Source organism: Podarcis raffonei, chromosome 11, assembly GCF_027172205.1.
Source record: "Podarcis raffonei isolate rPodRaf1 chromosome 11, rPodRaf1.pri, whole genome shotgun sequence".
NCBI classification, from domain to species: Eukaryota; Metazoa; Chordata; class Lepidosauria; order Squamata; family Lacertidae; genus Podarcis; species Podarcis raffonei.
The window spans coordinates 42,586,231-42,602,834 of record NC_070612.1 but is presented as its reverse complement, the minus strand read 5'-3'; the positions used below and the strand labels follow the sequence as shown (position 1 = coordinate 42,602,834).

The 16,604-nt window shown below is 44.3% G+C and overlaps 1 protein-coding gene across 3 annotated transcripts in view; it reads right to left on the bottom strand.

Annotated features, from left to right (window-relative positions):
* CAMK4 (calcium/calmodulin dependent protein kinase IV) overlaps positions 1 to 11,981 on the bottom strand; it is an 84,205-nt gene extending 72,224 nt beyond the window's left edge. Inside the window, exons 1-2 of one of the 3 annotated variants that reach the window (XM_053407663.1) lie at positions 11,860 to 11,949; positions 7,964 to 8,228 (exon numbers count right to left, since the gene is read on the bottom strand). In XM_053407663.1, coding sequence (XP_053263638.1) covers positions 7,964 to 8,184 — 221 coding nt within the window. In that variant the 5' untranslated portion in view covers positions 8,185 to 8,228; positions 11,860 to 11,949. Of the gene's footprint in view, positions 1 to 7,963; positions 8,391 to 11,859 lie in introns of those variants that run through there. The other 2 variants (XM_053407667.1, XM_053407664.1) reach the window with 2 other exon arrangements.
* Between the last annotated feature and the right edge of the window lie 4,623 nt (positions 11,982 to 16,604).

The following is a 16,604-nucleotide window of genomic DNA, read 5'->3' as shown; positions in this document are numbered from 1 at the left end:
AAAAGACTGAGTGTTTGAAAGATGATTTACATGTGCCATTTGAAAGCAGCTCTTTGCCGTTTCATAATCAACTGCAGAAGCACCGTGGTTTTCTTAAACTGTAGACTACTGTCCATTGCTATTGCTTATATTAAGACAAGACTGAGGCTGGATCTACATAGGTTAGCAGAATGAAGTGATGGGTTCCTAAAGCGGTAGGCTATACATTAGATATTGTAACCCAGCCTTCTCATGTGGTTCCTTTTTAACATTGTATAAAAATTGTATTTGGCATCCCCTACCTCCACACTTGATACAATTCTCTCCCCCCACCTCATTCTGCTGCACTTGAGGCTAATTCACACAATATTTGCTACATGTATAGTAAGCATTATGACAAGACTTCCAAGCATACAAACTTCACTTAACTTGTAAGAACCACGCACAAGCTGATGCCAAGTTGCCTTTGTTTTTAGCACACGTGTAATGAATCAGGTCAAGTGCATGCATCTGTGTGGGCATGAGATGAATGAATGAAATGAGACACTGCAATACAGGGAGCTGGTTAGCACAGGAATTGTGTAGAAAAAGATTATCGCTCCTGAACAAAACACTATATTGCATTGTGTTGCTGCTCTCAAATTAGGAATTATTAGAGCTTTGTGTTTTCCCCAAACACGGATGTATGCAAAGGGTGCTGTAATATAGGGTCATGGATAATTTTTTGCAAAAAAATAATAGAAAAAGGTCTCAATTTGTCAGAAGGTTCATTCTGAAAAATGAACAATAATTACCTATCTAGCCAGGTTGTGTATATAGCTTTTATATTCTAGTGACTGGCTATTGTCAAGCAAAAGAGTTTAAATTCCAAATTAAGATATAAGGGGGTGGGGAAACATAGTTGAGACACTTCCATTGCCATGAAAAAGAACAAACCAGACTTGTCCTATAATTATACTTATTTACTTACTACACCAAACCTTTATTAGGCATTACAAATATAGGCCATCATAAAACATCCATGTATAAATTTTTAAAAATATATACAAATAAACAGCCATGTAAAAATATGTAATAACAAGGGTTTTCATTGGAGTTTCTTCCCACTAAATAGTGCCATTCACCACTCTTAGAGATACTATTGATAAAAACTCAGCCACTTTTGCAGTTACTTCCGGTTTAATGTCAGACATATAGAATCTGATATTTTCATTGTGCCGAGATGTTAGACTATTCCAAAAAAGGGGATAGCATGTGTGGGCGTAGCTGGTTGAGGTGGATATGAGAGTGTGTTTGGCCATTATTATCAGTTCAGCAGAACATTAAAAATATGCTTAAATAACATATACAACAAAACAAGCCTCTTAAAAAGCAAAACAGTTTAAAAATCAATTAAACCAATTAGATCAGGAAGTTCCGAGTTCAGGGGAAAGCTTGTCCAACTAAGGGTGTCTTTGAGAGCTGGCAGAATGCCAGTACTAAAGGGAGCCTCTCATAATTCAGCAGGGAAGGGATTCCACAACATAGCACCAGTTGTTGTGGGACTACAACTCCCATCATCCCTGGCCATTGTCCATGGAGGCTTGGATTGATGGGAGGTGGACTGCAACAACATGTGGCAGGCACATTTGTTATACTTATTCTAGGTAAAGGTAAAGGAACCCCTGACCATTAGGTCCAGTCGTGACCGACTCTGGGGTTGCGGCGTTCATCTTGCTTTATTGGCTGAGGGAGCCGGTGTACAGGTCATGTGGTCAGCATGACTAAGCCACTTCTGGCGAACCAGAGCAGCGCACGGAAACGCCGTTTACCTTCCCGCCAGAGCGGTACCTATTTATCTACTTGCACTTTGAGGTCCTTTCGAACTGCTAGGTTGGCAGGAGCAGGGACCGAGCAACGGGAGCTCACCCCGTCATGGGGATTTGAACCGCCGACCTTCTGATCAGCAAGTCCTAGGCTCTGTGGTTTAACCCACAGCGCCACCTGATCTATTATATCTTGCCTTTATCCATGAAAGAGAACAAAAGCTACCCAGATAACTCACATACCTTCTAGCTTAACTTCAGCTGAATATCTAGTAAATGAAAGCTTTTGCCTGGCTGAGATCCTGGGAAAGTTCTCATTATCTCTTTCACTCTCTCACATATGCTCTTATCTTTCTGGGGCATCAGAGACCACAATGGTAGGATGAAAGTGAATTATAGTGCAATCTTGTACACGTCAGAGGTAATCCTCACTTCATCCCAGGTAAACGTTATGCATCCTTACATGTGAATAAGATTTGTAAATTACTTCCTGAGTCAATTGCAGCTTTTTTGTTTCGTTTTCAGGCAAATATTCTTACCGGAGAACACAATGTTGTTGTTATTGCCTACTTTTGCTACTTTGTGATCTGATGTGTGCAGCATTGATGTATTGATGGTCATGTTTTGTGACCAGAGTTTGGGGGGGGGGATAGCATTTTGGTCCTTCAAACACAACTGGTGACACCAATAATAAACCATACTTGAGCTTCTACTAAGATCATAAGAATAGCTGCATCAGGCCAGCACCCTATTCTCATAGTAACCACCCAAATACCCACAGGAAACAGGACTCAAATACAACAACACTCACTCTCGGTCAGTAGGGTTAAAATGGGAGGGGGGGACAGAAGGGGGGGGGAAGGGAGTTCCAGAAATGTAGGTTTCCTTAGAAGCAAATTGCATTCTCATGTATAAAACAACTTACATTTCAACAAAACCTTGCTTGGGATTGTTCAACTCAACTCTGATATGACTGGCTTAACAATAAGCTCCAAAGCAAAATAAATCAGAACTTTTTATGTATCTGGCGTTTCTAGAATATATTGCTAAAGTGTTTTGTAAAAGGAGATTTTGCTAGCAAGAAATAACTTCATCATAACTGTGTGAGATAGATGTACACTCTAATGTCTTCACCACTATTCCCAGAAGTCTGTGTGCTTTAAATATTAACACCATATTACAGATATATACGACTAAATTATGAATCCATGTAAAACATTAAAATATGAGCTATAGAGCTTTGAAACTTCACCCATGAAAGTTTAATACCTTCTGGAATGAATAAGTCAAGTAACTGTGCCAGTTCAGATTTAATATGGCACAAAATTTTTACTGTCAGATTGTTTATAGGGAGAAAGAGTAGAACTGTTTTATAAGCACTCTCCTTGATATAAAACACTTTTATATTTTCATACGTAGGCATTTTTTATTTTTTATTATTATTTTAAGAGAATGATTAAGATAAATACAAAACAAGAAGGGGGGGGATAATTCATTATTTACAAAAACAGATTCCCTTTGGGGAAGAGTGAATGCTCTCAAAATGAATATTATTCCCAGATTCATTTATATCCTGAGAGGACTTCCAGTTTTTATATCTGAATCATATTTTCAAAAGATAAACTCATTGTTTAGGAAATGCCTTTGGGGATCAGCAACACCAAGAATATCCTTGCAGAGAATGCAGCTACAAATTCAAGAAGGTGGTTTTGGAATCCCAAATTTGGAATTATATCACTAAGCTTACATGCAGTCAAGCACTAAATATTGGAATCCCACTGTTGGCCCTAATTTTCTGATGCGGGCAACCCTACAATATATGTACATAGCACCTTTGGTTGGTTGGACAATACTAGGATTGAAAAATTTGAAGTCTCAAGTGACTCTGGGGAAAAATTAATATGGAATATATTGGCTAATAAAAACAAATTTGACTCATTTCCACATGTTAAACTTACTCTGTTGCGAAACCCCACACTAAGAACTGCAAAAAAAGATGGTGATATGGAAAAATTGAATGAAAGCAGATGTTTTGACATTGGACCAACTGATAGATGGGGAAGATGAATTTTATACTTTTGCTATTTTAAGACAAAAATATCATCTATCAGATGCAGCCCAATGGCAATATCTTAAATTACAACATCTCCTACCCAAGTGTGTTTGGTCCATCAGCCCTTTCAGCTTCCAAGACACCTGAGATATTGGAGCAATTGGACAACTCATTCAAAAATAAAAAGCCAGCAATTGCTTTTTATAGATATATATTAACAATACAAAAGTTCAATACACAGACAGTAAGGGATGATTGGAATAAAGAGTTAGAACTTTCATTATCACCCAGACAGTGGGAAAATGTATTTAAACAAAAGCAACATTGGACTAAGTCCCAGTGCAATCCACACCACTTATTTCATGGTACATATTATTTGCCTCCAAAAATCATATGCCTTCTTAAACTTCTGCCACAAATGAGGTTAGTGCGCACTGGTGCCAGAAAACTTTCAACGTTCAAACTGTATGTTGGAATAGATTTTATTAAGTCTATCTGGTGTTAGATACTACCATAGCAACAATTTATAAAGAGTTTCCCATATTACAAGACTTTAATACAGATGCGACCAAATATCTGGTCTTAAATTTATTTTATTCCATGTTTTTAACAGTTTATATGGAATCAAAGTGTGTTTCTGCTCTTGTTCTCCAACTTGGCTGTGAATCCTGGTCTGGGAGAGTGGGACTATGACTGACTCCAGCTACAAACGCTGAAGCTGCTGAACAGATTCAGGTTGGGGGTATTGTTTAGAGGATTTTATTGCTGCTGTTGATATTAAATTTGTGCGTTTATTTTGTATCTTTATTATGATTTATGTGGAAAGTGTTCAGTTTGGCTGTGTGCTTTTTTCATGTTTTATTTATTGTTTACGACTACTTTTGTTGTGTTTGAATTGTTTTGTTTCTATCTTGTAAGCCGCCTTGAGCATGGTTTTAAATAAAATGATGTATGTTTGCAGGTATGTCCTCTCTCCCACATAAGAAGGGATGCTTAAAGTTTATTTTAACCTACACATAGTCCAATATCGTAATGTAACTATTTCATGCACTTCTAAAATAAGTTATAAAAAGGCACCAGTCAATATAAGCCGCTGAGAATGGGAATTGTCCCATGATATGGTTTTGTATTTAGATATGATTGACTTTATGCTTTAGCAAAGTCTAGTTAATATATATATATTTGTGGATGCTTACCTATTCCCCCCCCCCCACTCTGCTCATCCAGGCTTTTTCTACCTTGTTCAACTCCACTGGCTCCTACCCAGTGACTTCTGTTCTCCCAGTTCTGCTTCTGCCATTGCTCCTACTTCCCTGTGTCTGCAGATGCCAGTCAGCCATCATAGTGCTACTTTCATTAGAATCTAATTCTGCAGCAAAAAGAAGAAGGCAGTCCTTCATAGCACTGAGATGCCATGAGACACGTTTCAGGAGTACGGATGGGATGGGATATAGGTGCAGTTTGTCAAATGGCAACTCACTGAAGGGTCTTTGCTCTTCATCCCATATTGAATAAGAAAGTTAGAAATTGCATGGATGACTAATGCTGCAATCCTATACAGTGGACGCTCGGGTTGCGAATGTGACCCGTGCGGGAGGCACGTTTGCAACCCACAGTGTTCGCAACCTGCAGCACCGTGTCTGCGCACGCGCAGGTTGCAATTTGGCGCTTCTGCGCATGCACAAAGTGCAATTTAGCACTTTCTGCGCATAGGCGAGCACTGAAACCCAGAAGTAACCTGTTCCAGTACTTCTGGATTCGGCACGGTGCAAAACCCGAAAACGCGCAACCCGAAGCGTCTGTAACCCGAGGTATGACTGTATAAACCTATGAGGAAGTAAGTTTCACTGCACACAGTGGAACTTATTTCTGAGTAAGCATACACAGGGTCACGCTGTTAATGGAGTTTTGGTGACTTGATTTCGTGATGACTGTGAAGTGTCACGTACCAATGGAACACGGCTGTATTATAATAATGCCTATTGTATACCACCCTGGGGTCTGAAAAGATGGCGGGTAGTTTTAAAATATTTTAATTGTAAAATACATAAATGTTTTCAGCTGAGATTTCCAGTTGCATATTACCAAATTTACCCCGGGATTATTCAGCACTGGAACAAGCTATTAATTGATATTTTTCTTTTCCCCTTCATTGACTTCCTTGATGTTCTTACCCCACCTTATCTGGCCTTTACAGACAAGGCACTGAAAACTTCTTTTACACTTGTATCAATGTGTGTGGAAAGGGCTGTCACATGACAGCACCATCCACCTCATAGATCTGAGTGGGAAGCTGCTGCACTCACTTATCGCCCCACCATTAGCCAACTAAAATACTGGCCCACCAGCTAAACCAAAGGTTGGTGTTTTCACAAACTCTCCACAATTAAATAAAATATTGCTTCAGGAGGAAGCTACTTTCAGATGAGATGGAGAAAGTTAGATAAATGTTCTAAACATTTTTCGCCTGTAAAAAAATTCAACTTGAATCTTCCGACTTAAAATGAATTCTGTTTTCCAAAAGAAAACCCTGTGGGTTTCTACCTTTCTCCCATCCTGTTTAGATTGCAGGTTGACACACATACCCCCACAGAATTTTTGGAAATGCTTTATCCGCGCAAACACAAATGTTCTGTCAAGTCATAAGTATGCAACAGCTGTTACCATTAAATAATTATCCAGAATAATAATGCTCTTGAGATGGTATTTGCAAAACATTTCTTCATGTTTCAGAAGACGACGCTGCAAGCTTAGCCTCTTCCCAGATAATTAGTGCTAGGCTGTTCATTTCTTTGAAGCAGGGCATCTCTTTATTATTCTTCCTTTCAACTGCTTTAAATGATTCATTCCCACTCTCTAGTACCTACTGACAGAACCACAAATCCAAACTAGTATTTAAATTCCATTTTCAGTGTCACTTGCCTCCATACGATAACAATAAGTTTAACATGGATAAAATAACGACGCTGATTACCCAAATCTGTATGTGGGTTAAAAAAGAAAAAAGAGAGAGAGATTTTCCATCTCCTATTAGAGCACTACAGATGGCGCATCTTTCAACACTGCCTCCTACACAGGTGAAACAAGGGGCAACAGCTCGATCCGTTTGCAGCTTTCTTCCCTCAATATAAGAGGGTTGGTGGGCGGGAGGGAAGGAAGGAGGGGAGACTTGTGGGGAAGAGGAAGAAATCTTTGGCGGTGTGTGGCTGCTGAGCAGAAGCGCTGAGGCACCAACCCAGCACACTCGCCCCAGTCTGACCCCTGCTCCCCAACACCAGCAAGAGAAAGACGCCAAGCAGTTGCCTCTCTTCCATAAGTGGCCACTCTCTCCTCTCCAACTTGCCCCCTCTCCCGCAAAGGGACGGGATGCCCCTCTGCCTTCCGGGATCAAGCCCTGAAACTGCCACATCGCTTTCTCCTTCCTAACCAGGGGTGTGCCAACTTGAATTAAAAAGGGGGGGAGATAAGCCCCACCCTGCATAACTGATCACAAGACACATACTATTTGAATAGCAATGCTCATCAACTTGGGAGGGGGCTCCGCAGACCCTTCATTTATTGGGAGGATCGAAGGGATCCTCGGCCCCTCGGAGTTGGCTCCTGTGGTCCTAACTCTCCAGTCGCCAGCGCCACCTGGCCGTCTTTCCCCTCCCCATCCCCGCTCTAAAGCGAGACTGCTGGCCGCCCACACGGCTGTCTAGGAATGTCTCCTCGCTGCGGAACCACGATCTGTCTCTCTGTCTCTCTCTGCCTGGACCTCTCCGCGCACCCCCACAATCCCTTGCACCGCGCAGGACTTCGCTGGCCCTGCTGTGCCCCCTGCATTGCCTCGCCTGGCGACAAGCCCCCCGGCTGCTGCTGCTGCTGCACCACCAGCTCCTCCTCCCCTCCCTTGGCCGCCCCCCGCCCCGCTTTGTCCAGGAACGCCTCCCTCAGCCTGGGCACCCCAACGCCACCCTGCCTAGTGATAAGGGGGCAGCCGCCGCCACCGCCACCCTGACGCGCCAGTAGTAGCAGCAGCACCCAGGATGTTGCCCTCCCGAGAGCCCTGCATGGCTGTCCTCCCCTCACGCCCCGCCACCTCCTCTTCCCCGGCGGCGCCCGCGCAAATCTCGCGCCTCCTCACCGTCCCAGCTCCGACTCCAGGTCGTAATAGTCGGCCAAGGTGTCTCTGTTGGAGCCGTCGATCCAGTAGTCCGGGACGACGGTGGGGCCGGCGGCGGCAGGGGCGCCCCCGGCCCGGCCCGAGGTCGGGGCAGAGGCGGCGGGGGCGGCGGTGGACGAGGTGGGGGCGGAGGAGGGCGACGACGAAGACGACGACGACGAGGGCATGGTGACTTTCAGCATGCTGCGGCGCGCGGCAACGGCGCGGGCGTCCGGCTCTTCAGGGGCTGAGGGGGAGCGAGAGGAACAAAGCGGAGGCTAAGCGAGAGAGGCGGGCTCGGCGGCGGCGGCGGCGGCTCCGAGAGAGCGGCGCTGCTTGCTGGCGCTGCCGGCGGCGGCTGCCTGAGGAGCCGCAGCTGCCGGCCAAACTTCGAGGCGGGCGCAGCAGCAACAGAGGCGCTCGGAGACTGGCGGAACGGAAAGGGAGCTGGGGAGGAGGCTGCGGGAGGAGCGCGCGCGCGCCACCTCTAGCGCGCGCGCCCCCGGACACACCGAGAGTGGGGGGGGGGCGTCGCCCCGAAGAGAAGCGGCTCTGGCCGAGCAGAAGCCCACCCTTCCCTGACGAGGAGGGCAAGTTGAGGTTGGGCGCAGCGCGTAACGTGAGGGAAGGCGAGAGGGCGCGCGAGCCTCTCTATCTCTGCGTGTACGAGTGAATGCGCGCGCGCGTGTGTGCCAAGTGGACGGATGGTGGAGGGAGCCGGGCGGGCTTCAGAGGTTCCTTTCGTCGAATGAGGGGGTTGCCGCTGCCGCTGCTGCCATCGCAACACACGAAGGCAGCAGCGGCTGGCAGCCGTCCCGGGCTCTGCTCAGCGCAGCCGCTGCCCTGCCTGCCAGCCACTCTCTGCGCGCGCGGGCGGGGTGTCTATGCGAGACCCAGACAAGCCGGGCAGAGGGACCCCGCTTGGGGCGCTTTCCTGCAGGGCCCGGTGGAGGGAGGGGGCTCGCGCTCCACACTCCGCTCCACTCTTGGGCTCTTCAGCAATGGAAGCAAATTAGAGAGAGACCGCTCGCTATCCTCGTCCTCCTTTCTCTACGAGGGTCAGGTTGCAAAGCCATCAGTCCCGCGCAAAAGGCGGTTTCCTTTGGATTCGAAACAGGGGTGCCAACTTGAAGGAAATATTGGGGTGGCTGGGTGTCAAGGAAGCTCCACCCTGCATAATCGATTACAAGATCCAGCACACAAACACACACAGTCACACCGCTTTTGAATGGCGATGCCCATAAATATGGGGGGCAGACCCCCTCAAATATTTTATTGAGGGGGAGGGAAAGGGATCTCTGCTCCTAGGAGTTGGCTCCTATGATACAAGAGGATGATTTGGGGTTCTGGACCTAAGTATCAACCAACCCCATTGGTCGAGTATCACATGCTTTTACTAGGTTCAGCATGGGCAGTTTCAAACACTAGGCAAAGGCCAACCCAGGTTGCTTACAAAACTTCCACGCAACCCATCACAACTCCCTAAGGAGTGTGCCATGTCATATGATGCACATATTTGCAAATGTGCATTCGTCCTATCATATTCATCCTACTTTTTTTAAGACAAAGCTTTCGTAGGCTAGAGTCTGCTTCACATGGAAGGAGTGTTATCCTCCATTGGAGAACGTGCAGACATATATATCAGGGGTATTGTGAGCCCAATGGCTCATGTGCATAATAACCAGCCACTGCACCCATTTACTGTGCCTTGTGGATTATGTGCACACAGTCTGACCGTGCTTATAATGAATTACCAGTTGTTTCGCACTTTAGCTGTTGAACTCACGTCACCTCTAATACATGTATTAGAGAGCCAGTGTGGTGTAGTGGTTAAGAGCGGTAGTCTCGTAATCTGGGGAACCGGGTTCGATTACCTGCTCCTCCACCTGCAGCTGCGGGGTGACCTTGGGCCAGTCACACTTCTTTGAAGTCTCTCAGCCCCACTCACCTCACAGAGTGTTTGTTGTGGGGGAGGAAGGGAAAGGAGAATGTTAGCCGCTTTGAGACTCCTTAAGGGGAGTGAAAGGCAGGATATCAAATCCAAACTCTTCTCTTCTTCTTCATATACATGTCTGCACATGTGTAGAGAAGAATGGATGGAAACAGTGGGGTCTAAGGACAATGAAATGTAAATAATACAGGATATGGCAATTTTAAGTAAAATGCATGCAAAGTGACCATGCATGAGAGCAGGGACTGGTGAGACTGTCATCCCTTGGATTGATGGATGAATTGACACCCCTGGTGGGACAGGAAACCATTATCTTACATCAGGATAATGAACTTGATATATTCAATATTTCCTGATGAGTTCCAGTTCAGCAATTTCATGCTGCAGTCCCCTTTGAAATCATTTAGTTGGAGAACAGTGGAGTATCCTGGGAGACTAATATTCTCTTCCTTTGGTTTCTTAATGTTGCCATTTCTGATACGAGACATGTGTCCATCTATTTGTTTGCACAGCAGCTGACCTGATGGTTCTATGTAGAAAGCTGCATGCTGAAAATACTTGGAAGGTAAGTACACTTTGACATGTTTAGGTGTACTGTTAAAGCATCTAAACCATATATAGGGTCCTTACATAGATTAATGCATTGTCAGTAAGCATTAGAAATAATGAAATTTAAGTGAAGAAGAGTGTAATGCAAAAGCTAGCCCAGGTGACCTTTGGAGTAAGGTAGGTTGGAAATAAAAGGGTAAAACATGATGTCATACACCTGAGAAGTGATGCATTCTGTGGTGGCATGGAACTGCTGTACTCAGAAATTATCTGTAGATTGATGTCCACAATTATGAACTATTGAAATTATAGTATAAAAATCGGGGGGGGGGGTAGAATAAGGTGGTGCAGGTTTAAATACAGTGGTACCTCAGGTTACAGATGCTTCAGGTTACAGACTCTGCCATCCCAGAAATAGTTCCTTGGGTTAAGAACTTTGCTTCAGGATGAGAACAGAAATCGTGCTGCAGCGGGAGACCCCATTAGCTAAAGTGGTACCTCAGGTTAAGAACAGTTTCAGGTTAAGAACAAACCTCCAGAACAAATTAAGTTCTTTACCCAAGGTACCACTGCATTACGGGTTTTTCTGGCCACACCACAGAGGCTTCTTTGCTTTTTAAGGATTTGAACAGATTATCAAGCTCTCTCTATAGTCAGTGAAGATTGCATCTGGCATTACCAAAAGGCATTAACTGCAATCTTGTATGCCAAATGTATGTAGTTCTGCTGCTGGTCTAGTAGTAACTTTGATCAGGGCATTACAAGTGCCATGCGGGACATTTTTTAGCCCAAAGGCCAAATTGCTTAGCTGTGATCTGTTCCATCCCTGCTGCCGGAGCCAACTCCCTTTCTTTCCTGCTGAAAGGTACCTGGTGAAGGCAGCAAGAATGGTACAGGCTGCAGCTGTGGCTTTCTTCCATCACTTCAGCAGCATTTGAGCACCAAGACCTTACAAAGGGGCAATAAACCCTGGGAGATTATAATTCTCATGGATCCTGGTGTCCAGTCCACTGTTCCTCCAACATTACAGGGTAAGGGATGGGGAACCTGCAGCTCTCCCAATGCTGTTGGATTACAAATTCTATCACCCCAGAAACATTGGCTTGGGGCTGATGGTTGGAATCCAACAATATCTGGAGGGCCACAGGTTTCTCATACCTGTCCTAGGTCTTAGTCAATGTTGCTACTGCAAATCTTCATTTTCATTGTCAGTAGCATAGATTTGTGGTGAGGATGAGAAGGGGGTGGCTTAAGAGAGCTCCAGATGGACTTGCTCTTAAAATGAGCTAATTTGGGCTCGGTCTAAACCAAGTCCTAATTTTAAGCAAGCCTGGGAAAGCTCACCCATCACTTGTTAAAGGATTCCTGCTATACTCACCACGGTGTTGTTTTCATCTGTGTTGTTGGATTGTGAGGCCTTTCTTCTCTTAAGACACCCAGTTTACGCATGCATGCCTCCTCCTTGATGCCCCGCTTGCTGTTTCTTTCTGCCCAGCCTGGAACTTTTCTTGGCTCCTGCACTGCACTTCCTGTTGCTAGGTGACATGCTACTTGATTTTGTGACACGTGGTTATTTTGTGAGAGCAGAGATAAAGAAATATCAAACAGTCGCCAATGACTGCAATGCATTAGCAAACTGCATGCTCTATAAATAAATAAAAAACCCCAGCACTCGTAACATTATAGTCCGCTGTATAGTTTCAGCAAGGCAACATTAATATTCCGTTACTAGTACAGTGGTACCTCAGGTTACATACGCTTCAGGTTACAGACTCTGCTAACCCAGAAATATTACCTCAGGTTAAGAACTTTGCTTCAGGGTGAGAACAGAAATTGTGCTCCGGCGGCGCGACGGCAGCGGGAGGCCCCATTAGCTAAAGTGTTGCCTCAGGTTAAGAACGGACCTCCAGAACAAATTAAGTATGTAACCAGAGGTACCACTGTATTTAGGAATTCCTTTGTATTGATGAGGCAATTTATCGTTATAGCCCCAGAATTCCAGATAAGCTGAGACACATTTATGTTGGAGAGGTCAGCTGCCACCCCCAGTGTGAGGTGCCGTCACCTTGTACGTCGTAGACATACAGAGCCGCGTGTCACAACATCAAATAGGGAGAGGGTTCTGAATTTAAATGGTGCCCACAATCTGCTGTGAGATTAAAGGCAACAGTGACCACAGTGCTGACAAATCCATCATATATATAAATGGGCGATCGCAGATCATGAACCTGAGTTTCCTCCATGCTTCCTCCAACTTTCAAACCAAAACTGCAGAAAAATGCTTTCAGGTTTAAAAGTGGCATATTAAGTCAGGTTTGCTAAGCCAAAACTAAGCTTAGTAAGTGTGAAGAAATGTGGGCTTCTGGATAGATTATGGCCACTTTTCCTACTGCACTGAGCTGAGACATAGTTTGGCTTACTATATCACCTGAATCTGGACTCGTGTTTTTGCATTCCCAGACAAACAATGAGCAATTAACCATAGCACAAACCACGTTACAGCTTGTAGTTTGTTTGGAGTGAGACACTTCCATATACTGGCTGAAGAGAAGCAAGAGAGTTTTCCGATTGCTTCTCCACCCCATAGCCGATTGTTCCACCCGAAAAGTTGCTCTGGAGAATCTTCAGGACACCTGTAAGAAGTGGTCCTGGAGGGTGCAGAGGGAATTGCCTCGGACTGTATTTTCATTTCATTTTTTAAAATTATTTCTAACCCATTCCAAATCCCTCTTGTGCGTTCGCACTTTAAAACCACATAACAACAACAAACAGTGGGGATGGTTCAGCGATACTAATCCGCACAGTGGATAGGAATAAAAAGATTCGTAAGTTCTCCCGTAATGGCAGAACACAAAGATACACCACCAGAAGAAACCCGTGCTGCTGAACTGGCAGGCAATGGCACCAGTACTTAATTACCACTGGTGGAGCAATATCAGCACAATCAGTAAGAAGTGAGCATTGCAGGTGAATCTCCAATAGCCCATGTGGAGTATTATTAAGAGTGGAGAACTGACAAAGGCATACAGAATGGAGGAGTATATGGATGGTGGCACCTGTTCACATTGTGAATAAGCACCCAATCGCAACTCTTTATTTTCCATTCTTCTCACACTCGGTCCTGTGTCGCTGCCACAATAACCCATCAGAGCTTGGCGTCTGCATGTTGCCCATGGCTTTGCCATGAGGAACAAGCAAAGTTGGGGCAAGGGACCATTGCTCACTGTCTTCTGACTCTGCTCACGGCTACTACTGGTGTATTAAACCAAGCACAGGTCTACATTAACCAAACTGATACTAACAACAACAAAAAAACCCAAATGAAACAAATGTGAAGTTGATGGGATGAAGGAGGCAGTGGCAAAACAAAAGGCATTCTAGGAAATGGTTGGTTCTGTTACCTGAAATAATAGAATTGTAGAGTTGGAAGCGGACCACATGGGTCATCTATTCCAACCTCCTGCAATGCAGGAATCTTTTGCTCAACGTGGGGCTCAGACCCACAGCCCTGAGATTTAAGAGTCTCATGCATAGGCCATTGGTCCTTGAACGACTCCCTATGGTGGCAACACTGTAGGCTTAATGGCTATGCAAGAGCCTACCACTCACCCCAAGCAGTGGCAGTCATTGTCACCCGTCTTCTCTGTATGATTACCCAGGAGCAGTGAACTTTGGACAAAAGTTTCCAAAAATTTGCTATGTTTAAACTGCATCACCTATTCATTGCCAGCAACAGAATGGCCTTGTTCTGCACTATTATGTTCCCTGAACTGAAGGCTGTATGAAACAAAGCTGTGAGAAAACCAGCTTTCTCAAAGGTCCAATGTTTATTTCCTATATAATCACAATCACAACAAAGGAATTAGAGCGATTAAAAGAGATTAAACATTTCCTGGTAATAGCATCACACCGATGGCTTAAACACTGGCAAATGGAGTGTGCTATCAGTTGTAGCTAGCCTGGTGTGTAAGGGACAAATAACAAACTGCTTTTATAAACCATGAAATGGTATTGTTTGTGTTTTGACACATTGAGGTCAAGCTGGAATATAAGCATGCAGTAGCTAATAGATACTTCAACTCTTTAGAAATTATATAAAGCAGAGGTGTCAAACACATTAGCAGGAAGGCTATCTTCCCCATGCTGATACAGACATAAAATCTTCATCCGCAAAAGGCAAATGTCTCATTCCAGTTGAATTTTCAAGCACAGCAAAGCTAAAGAAACTATTACCGTGTCTTCATGTGCAGCAACTATTTGTCTGAATTTTCTCCCCCATTGCCTGTGACCCTGCTCATTTTTTATTACTATTCATTGCCTTGCATTGCAAACTTAAATATATAACTTGGAAGCATATCTCATGAGTTTCATTGGGGCAAACTTCCAAGTAATGGGCTGCAACCAACACTCCCATTCTGCTAGTGCAAGAGACACGGGCTAATAGAACCAAATTTTCCTTTTCTTTCCCTTTTAGTCCTATATGTATACATTTATTAGTGATTTGTATTAATGGATTTATGGTCTATTTTTGTGATATTTGCTGCTGTTCTAATTTTATGTACACTGCTGAGAGATAGGGTGTAGAAATGGCCTAAACAAATAAAACAATGCATTTGTGCCTGGAAAGGAAAATGAAATGTTTCGTCCTGTATGAAAACCTCAGAATGGCACTACCTTGGCTAAATACCCATAGCTCATCGATCCTTGCAGAACCTGAGCCAGTACAGTGATCTAAAGCAATTCCTCATGTAGGATGGAAGAGTATTGGCTTATCCAACCAGGGAATCCTCAATGCATGTCGTTCAGCAGTTGTTCATAGAGATTTTTGAAAGGACAAGACTGGCGCAGGGCAGAAGAGCTTCAGGCCACACAATCCTGGGCTCATTTACCCAGAAGTCAGTCCCACTGTGTACAATGAAGCTTGCAGCTTGGTCAGCTTAGAGTTGCAGCTTTCACTCTTTTGCAGCTTGGGCTACAAAGAATAATCACCACTTCCGTTGATTTATGCAGAAGTCATATTTGGTTCTTGCGCCAATAGCTTAACAACTGACTGTGGATCAAGAGGTAAACCACTTCCATCTTGCACCTGCCCTATTATTTTCCTGTTGAAAGTCCTGATTCCCCCTTTGGGGAGAATATACAATTATCCATACTTTCTTCCTTTTAAAATCCTCATCATTCTTGTGATCTTGCACTACTGAAAAGATGGGGGAAAATTTTTTTCTGGCTTATCAGTGAAACAAAACCCACCCATTTATTTTCAGAATAGACTACTTTTAAATAATTTAAATGCAAATTATTTCTTTTTCAAAACCAGAGCTTATAAAATATGCAGTATCTTTTCCTGGGCTTATTATGCACAATGGCAGAGAACAGATAAAAATACTGCAATTTTTAGTGTTGGCTTCTAATGATTTTGGTAAATGACTTTAATTGTATTTGTGTAATGCATCGAAAACCATTGCTAAAAGCCACTTAAATATATATTACATCAAGCCAATATTTATTTCTTCCATTTATTTCCTGTCTTTCTTCAGTTTTAAAGGAATCTATTTTTATAAAGGGGGGGTGTTAATTGATAAAAACATTTCTATACAGTCACATGATAACATATCAGGGTGGTGTACAACAATAAAATACAAATCTCATATGTGCACCCCACTGAAGAATTAGTTATTTTGTTGCATGATATAATTGTTCGTATGTTTTGAGGAAAGGGACATGGGTGGCACTGTGGGTTAAACCACATAGCCTAGGGCTTGCTGATCAGAAGGTTGGCAGTTCGAATCCCCACGACGGGGTGAGCTCCCATTGCTCGGTCCCTGCTCCTGCCAACCTAGCAGTTCAAAAGCATGTCAAAGTGCTAGTACGGTATTTTTCGCTCTATAGGATGCACTTTCCCCCCTCCAAAAATTAAGGGGAAATGTGTGTGTGTCCTATGGAGCGAATGCAGGCTTCTTGGCTTCAGCGATAGCAATGCGAAGCCTCCGAAGCGCAGAGGGAGTGCTCCCTCCGCGCTCCTTGGCTTCGCGTTGCTTTCACTCAAGCCTGGAGAGCGAGAGGGGTTGGTGCGCACCAACCCCTCTCGCTCTCCTGGCTTCAGGGATAGCTGCCTGAAGCCTT